Source organism: Ictalurus furcatus, chromosome 13 (assembly GCF_023375685.1).
Source record: "Ictalurus furcatus strain D&B chromosome 13, Billie_1.0, whole genome shotgun sequence".
Taxonomy (NCBI): domain Eukaryota; kingdom Metazoa; phylum Chordata; class Actinopteri; order Siluriformes; family Ictaluridae; genus Ictalurus; species Ictalurus furcatus.
In genome coordinates, this window is record NC_071267.1 from 25,236,532 (window position 1) to 25,256,618 (window position 20,087).

Below are 20,087 nucleotides of genomic sequence, written 5' to 3' on the forward strand. Positions count from 1 at the left end.
ATGGACTCCATCAAATATCAACAGATATTAAATGAAAACCTGACTGCCTCTGCCAGAAAGCTTTAAATGGGCCGTGGTTGGATCTTCCAGCAGGACAATGATCCAAAACACACATCAAAATCAACACAAAAATGGTTTACTGACCACAAAATCAAGGTCCTGCCATGGACATCCCAGTCCCTGACCCAAACCCCATAGAAAACCTGTGGGGTGAACTGAAGAGGAGAGTCCACCAGCGTGGACCTCGAAATGTGAAGGTTCTGGAGAGATTCTGTATGGAGGAATGCTCTCAGATCCCTCGCCATGTATTCTCCAACCTCATCAGGCATTATAGGAGAAGACTCAGAGCTGTTGCACACCTATTTAACAAAGATTTTTTTGGATAAACCTGTGTTTTATTTGCACTTGTTTAATATCTATGAGAGCAGAGTATTTTTGTGAATTTTTTTTTTTTAAAGAAAAGATCAAAAGTTTAAACAATAAAGAATTTTTCACAGCCTTCTTTGCTCATATTTAACAAGGGTGCCAATATTAGTGGAGGGCACTCTATCTATCTATCTATCTATCTATCTATCTGAAAACTTGTTTTGTGTCAGTCAGTAAAGGAGTAGGGTTTATTTTATTTTTCGACTTGTTTAACCTACTTCTCCATCAGGTAACTATGAACAAAAGTCTACTATCCTGTACTCAAAAAATCTGCACCCAGGCTATGGATTTGTCCGCCCCCATATCAGTTTGATCGTTAAGCACATGCTCGCTGCTAAAATTTAACCCTGTGTAGCATCCATGGAATGCTAATGGGCTCATTTGCTCAGCGTGCTGTGCTAAATCAGGACTCGAACACGAGAGGTTAAGCCGTAAGGTTAGAAACAGTGTACCAAGAGACTCTGACTGACATTTGATAGAAGATCACAAGACCAGAGTTGTGTTTTGAATATTTAATGTGCAAGAAGATTTAAAAAAAAAGAAAGAAAAAAAAAGAACTTTAGCAACTTAGTAAGCGTTAGTGAGAGGAAATGGCTCAAGCCCTTCATGCTAGCATCGGCTCTGTTTCGGGTTTAACGAGGTCACGGGTGTGTTTTAGGTTTTGGAGCAGCACGTAGATGGACGTTGGAAAGGACACATCCATGACAGTCAGAGAGGCATCGACCGCGTGGGATACTTCCCTCCGTCCATCGTGGAGGTCATAACGCGGAGATCTGGTAAGTGTGAGATTTACACTCTTACACACCATGGTGAACAGATTGAAATCGAGGAGCTTTATTGACTCCAGTGTGAAGCGGGTTGAAGGAATAAAGACGCTCAGCAGTTCCTGTGGATTGAGAGGATCGCAACAGTGCAGCCTTGAGGCAACTGTTGTATACGCACTATTTCACATCCAAAACATCCTGCATGCTTGTGCTCAAACTGTATTTCTAAAATTTGTGCCAAAATGATTTGAAGTAACTTCTCAAGAAATAAACAAAAATATACAATGAGAAAGAAGAAAAAGACTCTGAAACTGGGCGGGGCTTAACAGCGGCTTGCAGCTTATTGGCTAGTGAGATTTTGATTGTCAGCTTGAGTGACAAGCTGAAGAGGAGGAGGATGACGACGGTTCTCCATGCTGCTCCTGAGAGCTCGTCTCGAAAAAACAGTCGTATGGGACTACCCAATCCTCAAATGTTAATTACGAGCGAATATACTGACTGAGTAAGTAAATAAGGAAGAAAGTAATTTCCACTACAAAGTACGAACACTATAACTATACAGAGAACCGCATCCAGAACGCTCTCCAAAATTTGCGACACTGAAGACTCAGGTCAGACTTCCAGGTCAGGGAGCTGTCGATCCAAATCGCACTAGCCAATGAGTGTAAATCACATGTTTAGCCCCGCCCACACGCAAACTTGTGGAGCGTAAACAAAAACATTGAAAGCGTTAAAAAAAAAACTCTGGCAACACGTTCGTAAACCATGATTAACGAAAACGAAGGTTAGAAAAGAATGCTGTTTATTTGAAGACCATGTTACATTTTTCCCACCGAGTTCACTACTTTCGGTTTCGAGAGTGTTTTCCTTCTTTCTCGTTGTATATTTTTGTTCACTACTTGGGAAAGCTCTCTGAAAGACAAGAGAACCTGCAAAAATGTTATCCCCCAAAGTGACATAAACAACTTTTTAACCTTAAAAAACCCACAAGCACACCTGGATACGGACATTATCAATGTACAGATATTATGATCGAAATATTTTAATTCTCACGTTGATTCTCACCATCATCCACATCAGCCTCTGTCTCTCTTTTTATTTTATTTCATTTTATATTTTAAATCTTTGTCTGCTGTCGTGAATACAGAGTGTGCAAGAACTCTCCTCGTCTTCTTTTGATGATCATGTGATGACACAGGAGCATCACAGAGTTTCTGGAAACTAATATCGGATTACGAACTGAACTGATTAGCATGAACTTGATCAAAACGTGACATTCACTGTGTGAGGAAATCACACGTACTGTCTCTTTACACAACCATGCTCTTGGCAGGAAGATAGACAAGGTTATAAAGTAAATAAAAGCAACAAGTTCCACATCTTTTTTGATGAAATATATATATGGGTTCTTTCAAGTATTGACTTCAAAGTGTTATAGGCAGAAAAAGTCATCAATTTGGTCAAAAACGTTTTTTTTTTTTGTTTTCCAGAATTCAGCCCAGACAACATCTGATAGGTTTTCCTAGACTGCCACATATGTATGCGTACACACACACACACACACACACACTAATAGGATTAACAAGGATATAATCAGCTGTTGGAACTGAGCTGAAAAGGGCTGAGTAGAAAATCAGAGCTGAAATGAAGAGTTGTTGACATTTTGTCCTGTGTGTGTGTGTGTGTGTGTGTGTGTGTGTGTGTGTGTGTGTGTGTGTGAGAGAGAGAGAGAGAGAGAGAGAGAGAGGCTGATGATCAGAATCAGCAGTCTGTCATGTCACATTGTCAGCATCAAGTAAGCAGCTTCCTCAGTATTGCTGAACCATGCGCCCTCCTGTCTTTTCATTTCTTCCAGCAAGCAGCGAAACACTAAAAACTAAACCTAAACAACAAACGATACAAAAACGAACATTAAAGACGAAACCTAAAAACGAAAGCCCAGACACTACAAACTAAAAAAATAAATAAATAAAAAATCAGCATCAACACTAAATCTCAACAATATAACTAAACACTAGACTAGGATTTAAACGCTAAAAGCTAAGCACTAAAAACTACAAGCTAAAAACTAAGCACTAAACATGAAAACAACACTAAACACTAAAAACGATACACTAAAAGCTAAACACCAAACATTAATGAATAAAGACTAAAGATGAAACACTAAAATCTAAACACTAAACACTAAAAGCTAAACACTAAACACTAAAAATGAGACTAAACATTCATAAATACCAAACGCTAAATACTAAACACCAAACATCAAACACTAAAAATGAAACAATATGAACTAAACCTCAAACACTAATGACTGAAGACCAAACACTAAAAGATAAACACTAAACCCCGAACTCTGAATGCTAAACACTAAAAAACAACAACAAACAAACAAACAAAAAAACTGAGCACTACAAACAAAACATAAATTAAGCACTAAATCATCACTTAAAAACTAAACACTACATACTAACGTAATAAACATGAAACACTTTTCAACTGCCAGGTTTTATTGTCGTGTGCATAAAGAGTGCTGTAAGCATCTACTGTACATACAATCAAATTCGACAGTTGCGTACTCCTACAAAGAAAAAGAAAAAAGAATTTACACTAGTACAAAAAAAAATAAATAAAGATAACAAGCTGTAAACATTGAACAAAGAACCAATAAAAACTAAAGATTAAAAGATCAAACTAAACCAAATGCTAAAAAAAGCACACATGAAACACTTAAAAACGTAAGTGTAAAACTAAACGTTAAAAACTAAACGGGAAATAGTCAAAATTAAATGCTAAAAACTATTCGTTAAGTATGCACTAAAAACAATATACTACAAATAAACAATGCTAAAAAATGCTAACCACTCATATCCGAAAACTAACCACTCAGATCAAAGCACGAAACCCCTTCCTTCTTGTTAAAAATAGAAATTCATCACGCCGTGTGTTATGTCTGCAGGGGGCTTCCTCTCTCGCCAGGCCTCCCTGCCCAACCAACGACATCACACTCTAACCAGAGCTCCGGCCCCCTGCAGCCCTCACCCCGCCCCCCACACTGATGACTCGTACACCCTGTATTCACCCACTCATCCTGACTCACCACGCCCAAACGGCTTGAACCAGCACCCAGGTACTGTGTGTTCTTCTGCTCACACACTCATCAGCACGCCTCAAAAACACACACTTTCTGGCTTTTAGAGTCATCGTCAATGTTTCTTCCAAAGCAAGTTAAAGTTTCAGCTCTATAAAGGGGTTCTACTTGTAACCCTCTCTAAATTTAAAACTCTCTGTATGTAAAGTTCTGCATAGAACATCTAAATCTTTAAATGTGTTCTAGAGTGCGAGGGTTCTTTGGATAGTTGAATGTTCTTAAATTTCTCTGGGGGTTACACTTGGAACTCTCTGGCAGGGAAACCTTATCTGTTCTAAATAAGGTTCTACATAGAACCTTTAAAAAAAAAAAAAGAAGCTAAATTGTTAAAGGTGATCGATAATGTCAGTACACTCTTAGAAAACATGGTTCTTCAAGGGTTCTTTGAATAGATAAGGGTTCTTAGCTTCCTAAAATGGTTCTACTTGGAACCCTCTCTGACAGGGAAAAACCTCTGTTGTTGGGTTCCTTGTAAAAATTTCAAATAACCAAAGCTAAATCTTTAAAGGTCTTATAGAACCGTTTACACAGAACCAAGCATTCAAAACCTAACCTAAGTCAGTATAGTCTTAGAAAAAAAAAGGGTTCTGGAATGGTTTCTTGGATAACTCGTTTGATTTGTAAATGTGTTCTGCTTGACGTAACCATTGGAGAAACCCTTTCTTCATAGGTTCTTTGGAGCCCAGAGAGGTTCTAGATTTAACATTTCCCCGTGAAGAACCTTTCAGGCCACCAGTACCTGACCCTTTCCAGTCCAGTGTTGATAACCATCTACCGCACATTCCACACAATTTTACTCACCTCGTGTCTCCTGAAGGTCTTTTTTTCGACCAGCTGGTTGTCCACTGAGCCCACAGATCCCCTCAGTACCCTTTAAAGTATGTGTGTTTGCTAGGTTCTCCTCCTGACAGTCCCAGTGCCTTGTGTATTCCAGCTAGTACCAAAGAGCCAGAGGATATTTGGGTCCTCAGGAGCTCTTTCACTGGTAAGAGTCACCCGAGTCCCCATCAGCTGTCCTGTCTATCCTCGTGTACCCCCAGCCTGTTGTCCTGTTCCCATCGCTTCCTGTCCAGCTGGTTCTCATGTCTGATGCTCAAGGCCAGTGAGCACTGAGCGCTACTAACTACAGTGTACGTGATGATAACTTTAAGGTCTTTAAGAGCAGGTCTTTAACTCAACCAGTTACCAGACTCACCTGTGATCTTCAGCGTACTCACTCATTAGTTAGTGCTGTCTCTTCCTCTTCCCATTCTCTGTATTTAGTCTTGTCCCTGCTTCTCTCTCTCTTTCTCTCTTTCTTACTGTCTGTCTCTATATTTGTCTCAATGTATATCTGTATGTCTCTTTCTCTCTATTTGTCTCTCTGTATGTCTCGCTTTATGTCCATCTGTGTCTCTGTATGTCTCTCTCTCTCTGTCTCTCTATGTCTCTCTCTGTCTCTCTGTATGTCTATCTATCTCTCTGTATGTATGCATCTCTTTGTTTCTCTTTATGTCTCACTCTTTCTCTCTGTATGTCCATCTGTCTCTGTCTGTCTCTCTGTATGTCTCTCATGGTCTCTCTATAAGGCTGTCCGTCTGTCTCTCTACATGTCCATCTGTCTCTCTATATGTCTCTCACTGTCTCTCTATGTCTTTCTCTCTGTATTTCTTTCTGTCTCTCTGTATGTCTCTCTCTCTGTCTCTCTATGTCTCTCTGTCTCTCTGTATGTATGTTTCTCTATCTGTTTCTGACTTACTCTCACAGTCACTCTGTATGTGTATCTCTCTCTCTCTCTGTCTGTTTATCTGTTTGTTAATCTCTTTGTCTCTCTCTCTCTCTCTCTCTCAGGAGACAGGAACAGTGTTGGGAGCGCAGGCAGTGTAGGGAGCAGTCGTAGCGCTGGCAGTGGACAGAGCACTGAGGGCAACTTTACCCACAATGCACAGCATCAGACCAGCACCACCACACAGGACGTCAACAAGGTATCATATGTGATTGGTCAGAAGGTGCTGATAAATTTTCTAAAACTAATAGGGACTTCTATAGCAGACAATACACATAAACAGGTTAAAAAAGTGTGTGATTTTTGATATAATTAAGTTTTCTGTGAGATGTTTAACAGTTTTGGAAGCCGTCTCTACTATCAGCACTATCAGAATGAACTCTGAAGAGTTATGCTGGTTGTGGACTCCAAACATGCTTAGGCTTAAAACACCCTCAGTGATTTTTTTTTATTTTTAATTTTTTGTCAAGTTGATAGCTGTTGTTTTTATTGTGCAGGTCTCGCCCTCTGGTGGTGAAGTGGTAGAACAGCATGGCCTGGCTTCTGATGTCATTAACGCTGAGCCTGCAGGTCAGTTTGGTTCTAATAATGTGCTCATACACTGAAATGTTTTTTCCATTTACTCAAATTCTCCTGGTTTTAGTGCTAACACTACTTTGAGTTGCAAAAACAATAGGCGATCTCATACAGTTAAAGTTGCGTGTTGGATGGTGCGCAGGATCGACGTGTATTCCGCTGGCATTTCTGGAATGTGGAAGGAAAACACAATTTATTTCCTCACAAAAGTAATAAAAAAGCAATAAAACAGCAAAAAGAGATGGGAGTCAGTCCTGCCTAAGCTGTTCTAGGCTTATATGCAGTGTGGGATTCCTGCATGGGAGGAGAAATGAGAGAGAGAGAGGAGCTGAGAGTTGTATAAATCCTGAGATACTGATAAGAAGACTGAAGGATGTTCTTTGTCTGTTGTAGAGGATCTGAAGTTTAGGCATGAGATCAAGAAACATTCCGAAATTAGGTTTATTGTTCAAAGGTAAGATACGACAACTAAATGTAATCACGTGCGTATGATAATCGGTATGATCAGGCGTTTCATGCTTGGTGGAAGAACGATTGCGTAAAATTGTGTTTAAGAGATTAAGTGCTTTTTGATTTTTAATAACCGAGTGCTCTGGGTATAAATAAATAAAAAAGTGATTGTATGTGGATATCGGGTAGATTACAATATAGTAAGTTGCAGATTCAAACACATTTGGTCAGATTACACATGTGTCTTTGGTGCAGACCAGTTATTTGGGGTGTACATATTTATCTATACGAATAGGAGCACTGGTGTCAATACTTACGATTGATTAGCTGTCTAAAAGCTGAACCGTATGCTGCAATCTGTCACCAACTGACAGTGTAGTGTAAGTAAAACATTTATCACCTAACACGAGCACCCGATGGTTCAGAAATGCATTGTGGTGGCTAACTAAAAACACTTACGATTGGTGTTGAAGTTATATTTCTATGTATATACTTTTTGTAGATCTGGCAACCCTTATAGTCATAAGACGTACGACTTAACGAGTCTAAAAACCAAAAAGGAGGATTGTAATTGAAATATACGCACTGTATTGAATCACGTTGTGTGTGGTTGTCTTGCATCGAAATAGTTTTGCATTGTTGACTTATTTAAATCGATCTAATATACAGTGAGATTGCGGGTCACGTGTCATGATGTGTACTGTATCGTTGTGTAAATAAAGGCTTGTTCGTGATGAGGTGAAAAACATTCTTCTCTCGTGTGTAATCTGTTCACTGACTCATAAATCCAGTGAAACAATCACGTCATAGATTAAACAAAGACTGAGGACAGACCTCTTCACTAAGTGCTTAAAGCAGGCACTAAATCTCTACTAAAACAACCCTGACTTGTGCATGATTTTGTAGCTGTTGTAACTGTGTGTGTGTGTGTGTGTCTTCCAGGTCGCAGGCCGGATCAGAACAGCTCCAGAGCCGGTGAACAAGCTGTCAGGCCACATGTTATCCGTCCAGAACAGTTACTGGAGGGCAGGGTTCGTGCAATACAAACATTACTTTATGCTTTCAGTCATATTCTAATTTTCTAACATGAAGGAATTACCTGCACGTAGGGGCCAAGAACCCTTTCTACACGGTCATTATTGAAGGAGCCAGTCAGTGGACTGTTTGCTTGGTAGGGCACAAGTGCGTAAACTCAGGGTGTCATTTATTAAAGCTAATCCAAAAATCATTGTCATAGCCAGGGGATCGATCACAAGCAAGCAGCAGCAAAGAAGATTACCGTATAATTCCAAAACAAAAACACGCAGTAAACGCAAAGAATCAAAGAATAAGGCTTGGGAATGGATGCTCACAATAAAGACAACAGAGCAATGATGAGACCGAGGTGGAGACAGGACCAAAACACAGGCACGTGGCAATGTAAACAATAAGCACATGGAGAGAATGAAAAACGAAAAGTAGTGCTTGTGGTGCTGGGAAGCATGCTGCATGCTGAGAGGAAGGATTTGTAACAGCTTCTGAGAGTTTTTTTTGTGATGTTTTTAGTCTGAATGGTAAAATGGTGGCCAAAGACATGCAGTTGATCATTTTCGTATAGGTCAAGTTCAAGAACAAGTCATGTTGAGGTTGTATTTAATAATATGATTCAGTTGTAAGAAATTAATTTTTTTTTCCTGTGACATCAAATCTCTCTGCTGGAGGTTTCTCCACGTCTGTATTTTTTGCTTGGTAATTGCTGACACATATAAACAAGAAAATATCAATTTTCTCTCGAGTTCCTGTTTATATGTGTCAGCAATTCTGACAGTAGAACACTCTTCAATCCCTACAGAACTTTCAGTGGTCTCATTGTGAAGGGTCTAGCCCAGGGGTGTCCAGTCTTATCCACAAAGGTTCGGTGTGGGTGCAGGTTTTCATTCTAACCACACAGAAGCCACACTTGAGTCTACTGAAATCCAAGATCAAGGTAGAATCAGGTGTGGCTCCTGCTTGATTGGAATGTAAAGCTGCACCCACATTGGCCCTTTGTGGATAAGATTGGACACCCCTGGTCTAGCCTTTGTTGTAGGGTACAGTAGGGCAAACTTATGATTATTTCAGAATGGACACAGACATAATATTGTCTCATTTTATGGGGTCTCAATGTTGAAAGGTATTGGTAAGGAGAGGCATTTCCAAACCATTTAGATGTACCATAAAACACTGTGAAGGCCATCATCAACAAGTGGAGAAAATAGATCAGCACAGTGACCCTTCCAAAATTGACAAAAGGACAAGAAGAAAACTTATCAGGGAGGCTGTCAAGATCTCTTGTATTCTTCACATGTCTGGATTATGGGGTAAATTGACTCGAAAGAGGGGGGAAAAAGTCCAAACCCACCTAAATTTTGCCGAAAACATGTGATAAAATGTGTTATGGTCTGATAAGACCAAGGTAGAACATTTTGGGAATTATTCTAAAAGCTTTATACGGCACAAAAACAAGACCGCTTATTGAATACCATACCCACAGAGAAGCATGGTGGTGGCAGCATCATGCTATGCGGCTGCTTCTCTTCAGCTGGGACTGGGTCTCTAGTCAAGATAGACGGAGTCATTGATAGCTCCAGATACCCATCTATTCTGGCACAAAACCTGCAGATGTCTTTTAGCCACAAATCACAAATCCAAGTCAACAAAGGAATGACTTCAGAAGACGCGAATCAGTGTTCTGGAAAGTTCCAGTCAGAGACCAGATCTCAATCCTATTGAAAACCTGTGGAATAGCTTGAAGAGAGCTGTGCATACGAGATCTTTTGATAGATCTGGAGTATTTTTGCATGGAAGAGTAGAATAAAATTGCCAAATGAAGACGTGCTAAGTTGGTAGAATCTTGCCCACAAAGATTGAGTGCTGTATTACAAGCAGACATTGCTTTAAAAAAAGTATTAGTTAACTGGTGTACACACTTGTGCAGCCAGGTTATTGTAGATTTTTTTATATAAACTGGATGTACAGTATAGCTGCTTCTCTGGTGGAGTAATGTGTGTCTTTGTGCCTCAGGATGCCGAGGCCATCTTCCATTGGCTGCGTGAGTTTCATCTGGAGCAGTACACTACAAACTTCCTCACAGCTGGCTACGATGTGCCAACCATTAGCAGAATGACTCCTGAGGTGACCTATATTTATCTTATAGTAATTATATTACCCCCTTAAATCCTGACTTTATTATTTACTTATTCTGTTGAATGAATATTGAGCAACTGCTGGGAATTATTCAGTAAGTACAGTGATGCTAACAGGAAAGAGTAGTTAAGAGAATGAGTCATGTACTGTATGTCTGGATCTGCTTTTCCTTGGTAATACATAGTTTGGACAATGTTATCATTTATTTATTTATATTCGCATTATCATGCCAGGATCTTACGGCCATTGGTGTGACTAAGCCAGGTCATCGCAAGAAGATCTCCACTGAGATCAGCAAACTGAACATCCCAGAGTGGCTACCAGACTACATTCCAGTAAGGTTTTTAATAGTTAGCCGTACAAGCTTTCATTATATCGGTTCAGATACAAAAGGGCATCTCTTTAATAGATAATCAAGAGTTTATTTAGCTATAATATTGTAATACCTCTGTCTTTGTGTTTCAGGCCGACATTGGTGAATGGCTCGGTATCATTGGACTCGCTCAGTACCAGAAAAGGCTAGCCGAGAATGGCTATGACTCCGTTAACATTGTGCGAGACATTACATGGGAAGATCTGCAGGAAATTGGCATCAATAAGCTGGGTATGAGGAGGTTAAAATTAGGAACACCAGTATTGATACCGATACTCGTATTGGTTATTGGTCTGGTATCATGCTCATTTACTATAGTATTTATAAAGATGCTTTGATACCATGATACTATGTGATGCAAGCCTAGTGTGCTTTGCAGCACTAATGAGCAGATGTTCATGAAAAGAACTGGCATACAGTGAATACAGCTAAATAAAATGTTCCATGATGCCCCTAATTGCTTATTCATTTCATTCATGGTATCAGTATCAACAAGTACCAAAAAACATATACTAGTACTCGTACTTGGTCAAAAATGATAATGGTACATCTGTTGTTAAAGGTTACTGACCATTCCCTTAATATAATGTGTACTCTGTGTTAAAATATATGGTTTGGATGCCCAACAGGCCACCAGAAAAAGATGATGCTTGCAGTCAAGAAACTTTGTGATGTTCAAAAGGCTTTGAGGAACCAAGCAGAGGGCAGTGGGACGCTGCAGAGGAGACATCCTCATACCCTGGAGCTGGTAGCTATCGAGTCGGCCGACGGTGCCGATGGCCCTTCCTCACCCCTCTCGCCCAAGATGCTCACCTTCCAGGATAGTGAGCTAAGCACTGAGCTACAGAATGCTATGATTCAGAGTGGCTATGGTGGCTGCCAGGAAGGGTTTGGTGCTGTGCTAAGTGGAACAATGACCGTGTCTCTGAGTCAAGAGAGTATCAGCACACGCTCACGGGGCACTGGGCACTCACAAGAATGGCCTTTGAATTCTGTAACTCCCCACAGCCATTCAAATGAGAGTTTGGGCAGCTCAGACTGCAGTGCCCTCAAGGATTGCCCAGTTCTGCCTGCCAAGATGGCACCACCATTACCTCTAAAGAAGCAGCAGTCTACACATGGAAGCCCACCGATAACACCAAGCAAGACGGCTCGATTAGCCTACCCTGCGGCCCAGTCCAACCCTGGAATCTCCGCAAAACCAGATGGTTCCTCCATCCAGAGAGGATTTAGCTACCTCCAAAACATCAATTCAGATCAGACTTGCACTGCTCAATCCAGACCCAGTGGTGAGAACCGCCAGCCAAAGAAGCGCACACAAAGCCTGTCACGGTATGCCCTCTCTGATGGGGAAGGAGAAGAAACTGAAACACCAGTATTACCACCCAACCTGGTCTCGTATGCTACACTCACACGCAAGCCTGGTCATGGTCAAACAACTTCCGCTGCCAATGACAGGCAAGTGGGCCGGACTCAATCCTTTGTAATACGTGCCAAGAGGAAGGGGCCACCCCCACCTCCTCCCAAGCGGCTGAGTTCTGCCTCGAGTGCAGGAAATAGTGGTGGGGTGGAAATCGAGAGTGCTGGGAGTGTTCGAATCATTGCCGCCAGGCTGGAAAAGAGTGGAGATAGCCCCACTAAGACCCCCAGCAGCCCCTCATTCAAATCTCCCTCACCTGCCACCCAATCCAAACCTATAAGCATTCAGAGAGAGAAAACCAGTGAGGTCTCTCTGTGTCAAACTGGTCATGCCGAGCTCAGTGGAGTAAAACCTGAGGAGCAAGACATGAAGCTTCAGTCAAGCCAAGAACATACTCCTTCCATGTCCCTTCAGGGAACTTTGTGTGAAAGCATTCCATTCGCCCAAGAGGGCAAAGGGACCATAAAGCAGCGGCCAAGAATGGAAGTGGCTAAAATGGACACTGAAGTCAGCTTCCAACCCCTGAAACCTGCTCAGTTGCATAAATCATCCTTAAAATTACCAGAGTTCAATCTGAAGGAGTCAGACACTGTCAAGAGGAGGCATAAACCCAGAGAAAAGGAACTGCAGATCACCAGTCAGGACCCAGTCCCAGGATGGGAGAGTTCCCCAGCGACTGAGAAGATCTCATTCTGCATGCCAAATGGTGGACCAATAGGGAACCTCTCTCCACCGAAACCTCCAACACCCTGTAAACCAACAAGGCATTATGGTGCAGCCCCATTGGGTAAGACACCTTCTGCATCAGAACTCTATTCTCTAACCCATAATTGGGAATTTAATATTTGTTAATTTTTTTAATCTTAATTGAATGTCTATATCTATCTTATAGTAGTAGAGGGAACTCCTCATATTCTGGCAACCAGGATGGGGCAGGACATTGCCTTCACTGTCTCCTCTCCAATAAGAAGAGAGTGTCTAACCATCAGTGGACCCCAGGACCAAAAACAAGATGAGATTGTCCACAAACGAATAGAGCAGACCAGCACTTCCCTGGTGGCAGCCCTTGAAGTGGTGGAGAGAAATTTAGCTCAGACGGATCAGACTGACAGGTAACAGATTTTCTGCTCGTGATTCAAAATAACGCTTTGAGTTGTAAGACGTGTAATTGTTACGCTAATTGTTCACCGGGTTTGTTGTAATCAATCCATAATGAACTCAAGAAAAAAGACCAAGGTCCCCAAACACAATGAGGTAGAGAACTAGGCAGCTAGGATGCTAAGAAAAATTTGGAACAAAAGAAATGTAAGCTGTATACTTATTGAAATTGGTACCTAGGTACTTAAAAAAAAAAGATGCTGACAAACATAAAAGTACAGACGACAATCGAGGCCTATAGAGACGCACAGTAAACTCTATAGCCAAGCACCTACCAATGTATGATGGACCATTGACTGAATACTTCAAGTAACGAAGTAAAGTTTGCTTAGAAAGAATATTAAATAATAGGAGACATTGTATAAATATACAAAAGTGTATATTGGACACACTAGATTACATCAAAGTAGTACTATAGTAGATCAAATAGATTTTTACTTTCAGTACGAAGACAGCTGCTCAGATATATTCATATATAAATATCGCATATACGTACGACTCTGACCTCGTTCTTGTTTTTCTACTGTTTCTGGTCACAGTGGTGTTTACACTGTGAGATCAGCAGGTAACATTCTGGATGACATCGGGAACATGTTTGATGATCTTGCTGACCAGCTGGATGCCATGTTGGATTGACCCCATTCTTTCATATTGTACTGTTTGCGTATCGTCTCCGGGGTGGACAGAGAGTCTTTCTGGCACGCTGTAAGAGTGTCCGATCTTTCTAAAACCTTCGGGTCCGTTGAATTACTGCTTCTGAGTGGGGCTTTCCTTCTGGATGGTCAATAAATCACTGGATTCAAGATGCCATGTAGCTATAGACTGTGGACTCGCAATCGGAGAAGTAAGAATGAAACGAGACACCCATCAGAGGTTGGTTCACTCAGACCGGGTGTGGTCGATTTGCTCCTGCCTGGACTTTATAGCACTTACTGTTTACTGTGTTCCAGATTTGTGAGGAGAAAGATTTTAATTTCCTGTTGCGCACACGGAAAAAGCTAGTGTCTCATTTGTGCTTTATTCAGGCCCTAAAGTGCACATCACATCATTTGTTATACTACTGTATAACAGCATGATATCTACTACTTTTTATGTGTGTTTAAAGTTTGTCTTCTCATCTCGGAGAGTCTTCTCTTATGAAAGTACTATATTTTCCAGACAATAATTCGCTTCAGAATATTACATAGCAGTGTTTTAATGTGAAAACCTTCTAACTTACTCCTAATTAACTAAGTAGCTTTTGTGTGTCTGATCACTGCTGTTATGATGATACTAATTTTCTCTAACACTGCAGTGGGATTTGCACTGTTATGTCGGTGGCAAACTAAAGGCACTTCTGATAACCATCCATAACTACTGTACAAACACTAACAAATGGTTAAACTCCCGTAATTGCTTAAAAACATGCCTGCCACGAATACAGTACAAATCGTCACACTTCTGTCACTGCTGGAGTAGCATGCCCATTGTAAAAACAGTAGGAAATGGCCAAACTACCATGATTTACGTTTGTATTTACTACAAAAACCACATGGAACGAGCAACATTCCTACAGTTAATTACAGTAATCACTATATTAGCGTACTATTGGGAAATAAAAACCAAAACAAAACAAAAAAAGCCAAACTACTATAAGTGCTGGAGTATTTTGCCTACCATAAAACCATCAATAGCTTTTGGCCAAACTATTACAGCATCTAGAGCAGCATGTCTAGGGTAAAAACACTAACAAATGGTAAACGTCTTTTAACTAATGGAGTAGCATATCCTACCATTAAAAATACAAAGTAAAATGAGAAACCATCATTTCTATAGTAGTGTGTCTACTGCATGGGCAAACAACCTTAACTGCGACCATCAGAATAATACCAAATGCCTGAACTACTGCCATCATAGTACATCTATCATAAAAACACCAGCAAACGGCCAAACTACTATAATTGCTAGCTAATCATGGCTACCGTAAAAACACTACAACATGGGTAAACAATTGTAAATGCTAAAAGAGAACACATACCATAAGTACACTAAAAATGGCTGTAACTGCTGTCGTAGTACATCTATGATATAAAGACACCTTAAACTACTACCATAATTGTTGGGGTAAAAAAAAAAACCCTAAAAATGGGAAAACTAACGTAATTGCTCTGACAATTAGGCATATGAGTGTAATTTAAATAAAATAAATTTAGTAGCCCGCCTTAAAAACCCATGCCTGTTAAGATTTTTTTAAAAATTACACGTCAATTTGTTGTACACGTTTGACGGAAATAAACTCTTTGATTCTTTAAAAGATATTAAGTACCAAAGCCCAGGATCTGGTAAAATGTGAGTAATGATCTGTAAGTGCTGAGATTTCTAATAGCACACAATCTCTATGGACCAAATTTGTCAGATACTGACTGCAGAATTAGGACCAATGCGTTATTTGTACAACTATTGGTAACACTTAGTATGAACCCTGCATTCAAATGCATTTATAGTACGTTATCTAGCATACATGATACCTATGCCAACCGTTGATTGGTTAATTATTAATTAACAATAGCATGCTTTAAAAAAAAAAAAAAAAAAAGATTATTAATTAAAGAACGAGACGTCATAGCTATCAGTTTCTAGTTACTTTTAATGTTGTGGGACATACACAAAGCAAGTTAGTATCACTTACTGTACATTATAGGAGCTATAAACAGTCATTCCCCTCAAAGCAGCCTCACTTTTTCACTCTCTTGGAGTTAATAAAATGCAAACTGGGAAAAAAAAACAAAAACGGAAAGCGCAACGTCCTCCGTCCCGAAGACTTTCCAGTGGCGGGAAACTTACTGACTGTTACAAATCGCTGACACTGGAGACTCCTTCCATAAATGTTTCATAAAACATCTCCTAACAGAAACTTCACCACATTAACAGCTGTATATTTTTTCTTTGTTGAGTATAATGGTTTTTTTTTTTTTGTTTTTAAAATTCCTTTTATTATTAGCCTTAGATTATGTTGAGCGTCTGAGCTACACGGTCCTGTGAATGAGTTGTTATGTTGAGTTATGTTGGGCATTGTAAGGTATTATGTATGCGATGTGACAAATAACATTTCATAAATGTGTTTATAATGCATAAGGAATACATGATTCATCACAAGTGTTACCCAACTATCTATATCGAAAATGATTGTAAATAAAAACAAGCACCAAACAGCACATTCATCTGACCCACAGATTCCCAGTATGAATTGTTATAAATTGTTATAAATAGTGTTAATAATGAATAGTCATAGTTTTTTATAGCGAGAGACAGTATTGGTAGCACTGACTGCATGTATAGTGTTTCTGTTTGCATCCTTCACTCGCAATGCTGATTAAAAAAAAAAAAAAAAGGAAATTTCAGTTGTAGTTTGCGAGATCTTCAATTCCTATAGGGCCACATTCAGAGTTGAGTTAAGCATGGATTTAGTATTTACTATATTAGAGAATCATATGATGTGCCGGATCAAGTGCTGTTTTATACGCTGCTGAATAATGAGGGTGAAAGCCATGTCGTTCGATTAGACCCAATTTACAGTGATTAATGTGAACTAGGCCTATTCGTGCAGTGATGTGTTAGGGATACCCACTTCGCACTGGATTATCCCGCTCATATATATAAATATCTATATATATAGATATATATAGATATAGATATATATATATATTTCACTTGCCAGCATTGACAAGTTAAAGCCGTCATTGATGTTTGCAGTGCAAAATCTGACTGAAAGGATAAAAATAACGGTTAATTTTCGTTAGTTGTATTCTATCCGGGTCGTTAGATCTAGAGTTGTATGTTACTATGGTTAGAGTTGTTTATTTACAACGGTGATTAAACTGACTGGAACTACCTGTGCAAATTCAACAGTCTGAACACACACCTTCCAGCCATTCAGAATCGAGTATTCAGACAGACCGTGGTATAAATGAGCGATATACTAGACGTACTAGATGTTTATTGTATTATTATACGCATGCCATCTGCTTTTTTATGTATCGTCATATTAGTCTTTTTTTGTTTGTTTGTTTGTTTTTTTTTCATTGATAAATGCTCTTACTTTGCTTTGAAAAAAAGAATAATTATGTCCTTCTTCAGTCAGCATTTTCTAGTCCTGAATTTTATTTTATTTTTTGGATGAGACTTAAAGGAAGAGCTTATGTTTAAATACTCTGATGTAGATGCTATAGAATAACCCTGTCATGGATATTTAAGTAAAATCTGCCAAGCTCAGAGGCGCCACTTACCCACAGGTGGTTTCCATAAACGGGGAGCTTAACTTAATCATGTGCTTAACCCGACTCTGAATACCAGGAATGTTCCCTGTGTAAATATTGACATAACTTTTTCAACTCAAGTCACCGACTCTGAATACGGCCCACAATTATAAACTGTAAGCATAAGCACGGAACCACTTTGGTAAGAACAATGTACTAAACACAGTTTAACCAAAAGGATGTAATACATTCAGTTGCTTTACTGCTGAATTTCAACACTCTAAAAGTAATAGTCAGTCATATAGGCTTATAAATTTTATTTTGCTACTCTTGTTGTTTTTGCACTGTGTATCTACTGTATGCACTATACTGTATTTATTTTTAGATTATTGTATACAATGCATGTACAGTACAAGCTAGCTTACCAATACCCGACTGAAAAAAAAAAAGCAAAGATTTTTGTTATATTTGTGTAATGTTTTGATATATATTACGCAGTCCATCAGATCTGACTGCAAGAGGAATAAAGCTTCCTAAACGTGCATGTTTTTATGTATGAGAATGTCAGTGGCTACGGATTTTATATATCATTTACATTTTTGATCAGATTTACAAAAGCAGTCACTCAGCCACTTGATGTTTTAGCATATGGCTTGTGTATAAATGCTGTATGCTACTCTGTGAATGCTCGGACAGGCAACTTCAAAATTATCGGCACCCATCGGGTCTTATGAAGATGATTTTTTTGGTTCTACTTTCTGAAATGATTTGAGTGGAAACATAGGCTAGGTTTGGGTATTTGGTTGAATTACTTTCGCCTGTTCTCTTAAAGGGTGCCAATAATTCTAGAGCTGGCTGTGAATCCTGTAGCTGCTGGCATGGTCGTGTCAGTGCAGTCAAGGCAAACACAGAATTAGCAATGTGTGTGCTTGTGTATCAATGTGAGACCATAAAACTGACCACTGTTTTGAAAAGGAAAGCAGCTCAAACACTATTTAATAATAATTAAAAAAAAAAAAAACTACATTAAAATAATCATGATAAAATATGTTGTTTTTGTCATAGAATTTATTTCTAAATAAAGCATGTCCTGCTAAACTCACATTTATGCCAAGCTCAAGTTTGTACATGTGTTTAAATCGGTAATAAGGGATGTCAGGATCGCAGCTCGCGATGAAGGGTTTAATCCGGTCAAATGAATTTGGAATTAAAATCATTTTGCGGACTGTAATTGAAGTGAACGATTTGGGGTAGGGGAAACACCAAGCTAGTCTCTGTTATTCCACTAGGGGGCAAAATAGAGCAATGAATTCGGAGACATAAACTCAGCTACTAACAAAATATCCTTATGATGTCATTGTTCGATGGCAAGCTAAAGATTTGACGCCGTACTTACACCTCTTAACTAATTTAAGGGTTTCACAGGAAGGGGGGCGGCGGGGCTGGGTGAATACTGATGCAACCAGAACTTTTACTTATTTATTTTTATTTTTTAAAAACAAACTCGATGCCCCTCCCCTTTAATATTATTTGCGTAGATTCATGTCATCTCAGTAAAGTCCATAGCAGTTCCTGGTTGTAACACTACAAAAAGTTCAAGGGGGTGAAAACAACAGTCTCTTCACTCAGTCATCAGTAAATTGTTGGCAAAACAGAGCCTGTAGCAACTATAGGGCTTTACAGTGTCCACACACACACACACACACACACACACACACGCACACTCAGTTATACTGGTAGACCTGTTTTTTTGTGTGTATCTTACCTTCATCAGCTCATTAACATCTTTTCATTTTCTCCTCTGGTCTAATGTACAGTATATTCAATCAATACACATTAGACTAGACATCTTTTGCAATGGGGTGCACGGTGGCTTAGTGGTTAGCACATTCGCCTCACACCTCCATGGTTTGGGGTTTGATTCTCGTCGAGTTTGCATGTTCTCCCTGTGCTGTGAGGGTTTCCTCCCCCAGTCCAAAGACATGCATGGTAGGCTGATTGGCATGTCCATAGTGTATGAATAGGTGTGTGAATGATTGTGCCCTGTGATGGATCGGCACCTCATCCAAGGTGTGCCCTGCCTTGTGCCTGATGCTCCCTGGGATAGGCTCCAGGTTCCTTGCGACCCTGTAGGGTAAGTGGAATAGAAAATGGATGGATGGATCTATTGCAATGCCTTCAACTCTGTCTTATCCTTTTTACTGAGCTTTCGAGTTTTAAATATATATACACCATGTGTGCTTTTTGAACATCCCGTTAAAAGATTTAGTGTCTGTTATAATAACCTCCACTCTTCTGGGAAATCTTTCCACTAGATTTTGGAGCCTTGGGGATTTGTGTTCATTCAGCCACAAGAGTATTAGTGAGATCAGATACTGATATTGGGTGAGGAGGCCTGGGGTGCAGTCGGCGTTCCAGTTCATCCCAAAGGTGTCCAGTGGGGTTGGGGATGAGGTCAGGGCTTTGTGCAAGACACTTGAGTTTCATTTTAAAAGACAACAGCCCTACACTACCCTTGGCTTTGTGGAAAAAGCCTTGCCTCTGAGGTTGGAGGTTGCTGGGTCAAATCTAGCTTGTCCCCCTGATGGAGTGGGTGGAGAACTGTAA

General features: G+C 39.8%; 1 protein-coding gene across 1 annotated transcript in view; it reads left to right on the forward strand.

Moving 5' to 3' along the window:
• Window positions 1–18,022, forward strand: part of caskin2 (CASK interacting protein 2) — a 62,743-nt gene extending 44,721 nt beyond the window's left edge. The window contains exons 11-22 of the mRNA XM_053639189.1: window positions 1,085–1,202; window positions 4,147–4,377; window positions 5,234–5,323; window positions 6,169–6,302; window positions 6,601–6,673; window positions 8,072–8,160; window positions 10,172–10,282; window positions 10,528–10,629; window positions 10,760–10,898; window positions 11,297–12,874; window positions 12,980–13,199; window positions 13,785–18,022. Coding sequence (XP_053495164.1) covers window positions 1,085–1,202; window positions 4,147–4,377; window positions 5,234–5,323; window positions 6,169–6,302; window positions 6,601–6,673; window positions 8,072–8,160; window positions 10,172–10,282; window positions 10,528–10,629; window positions 10,760–10,898; window positions 11,297–12,874; window positions 12,980–13,199; window positions 13,785–13,881 — 2,982 coding nt within the window. The 3' untranslated portion in view covers window positions 13,882–18,022. The remainder of the gene's footprint in view (window positions 1–1,084; window positions 1,203–4,146; window positions 4,378–5,233; window positions 5,324–6,168; window positions 6,303–6,600; window positions 6,674–8,071; window positions 8,161–10,171; window positions 10,283–10,527; window positions 10,630–10,759; window positions 10,899–11,296; window positions 12,875–12,979; window positions 13,200–13,784) is intronic.
• Window positions 18,023–20,087: the final 2,065 nt, after the last annotated feature.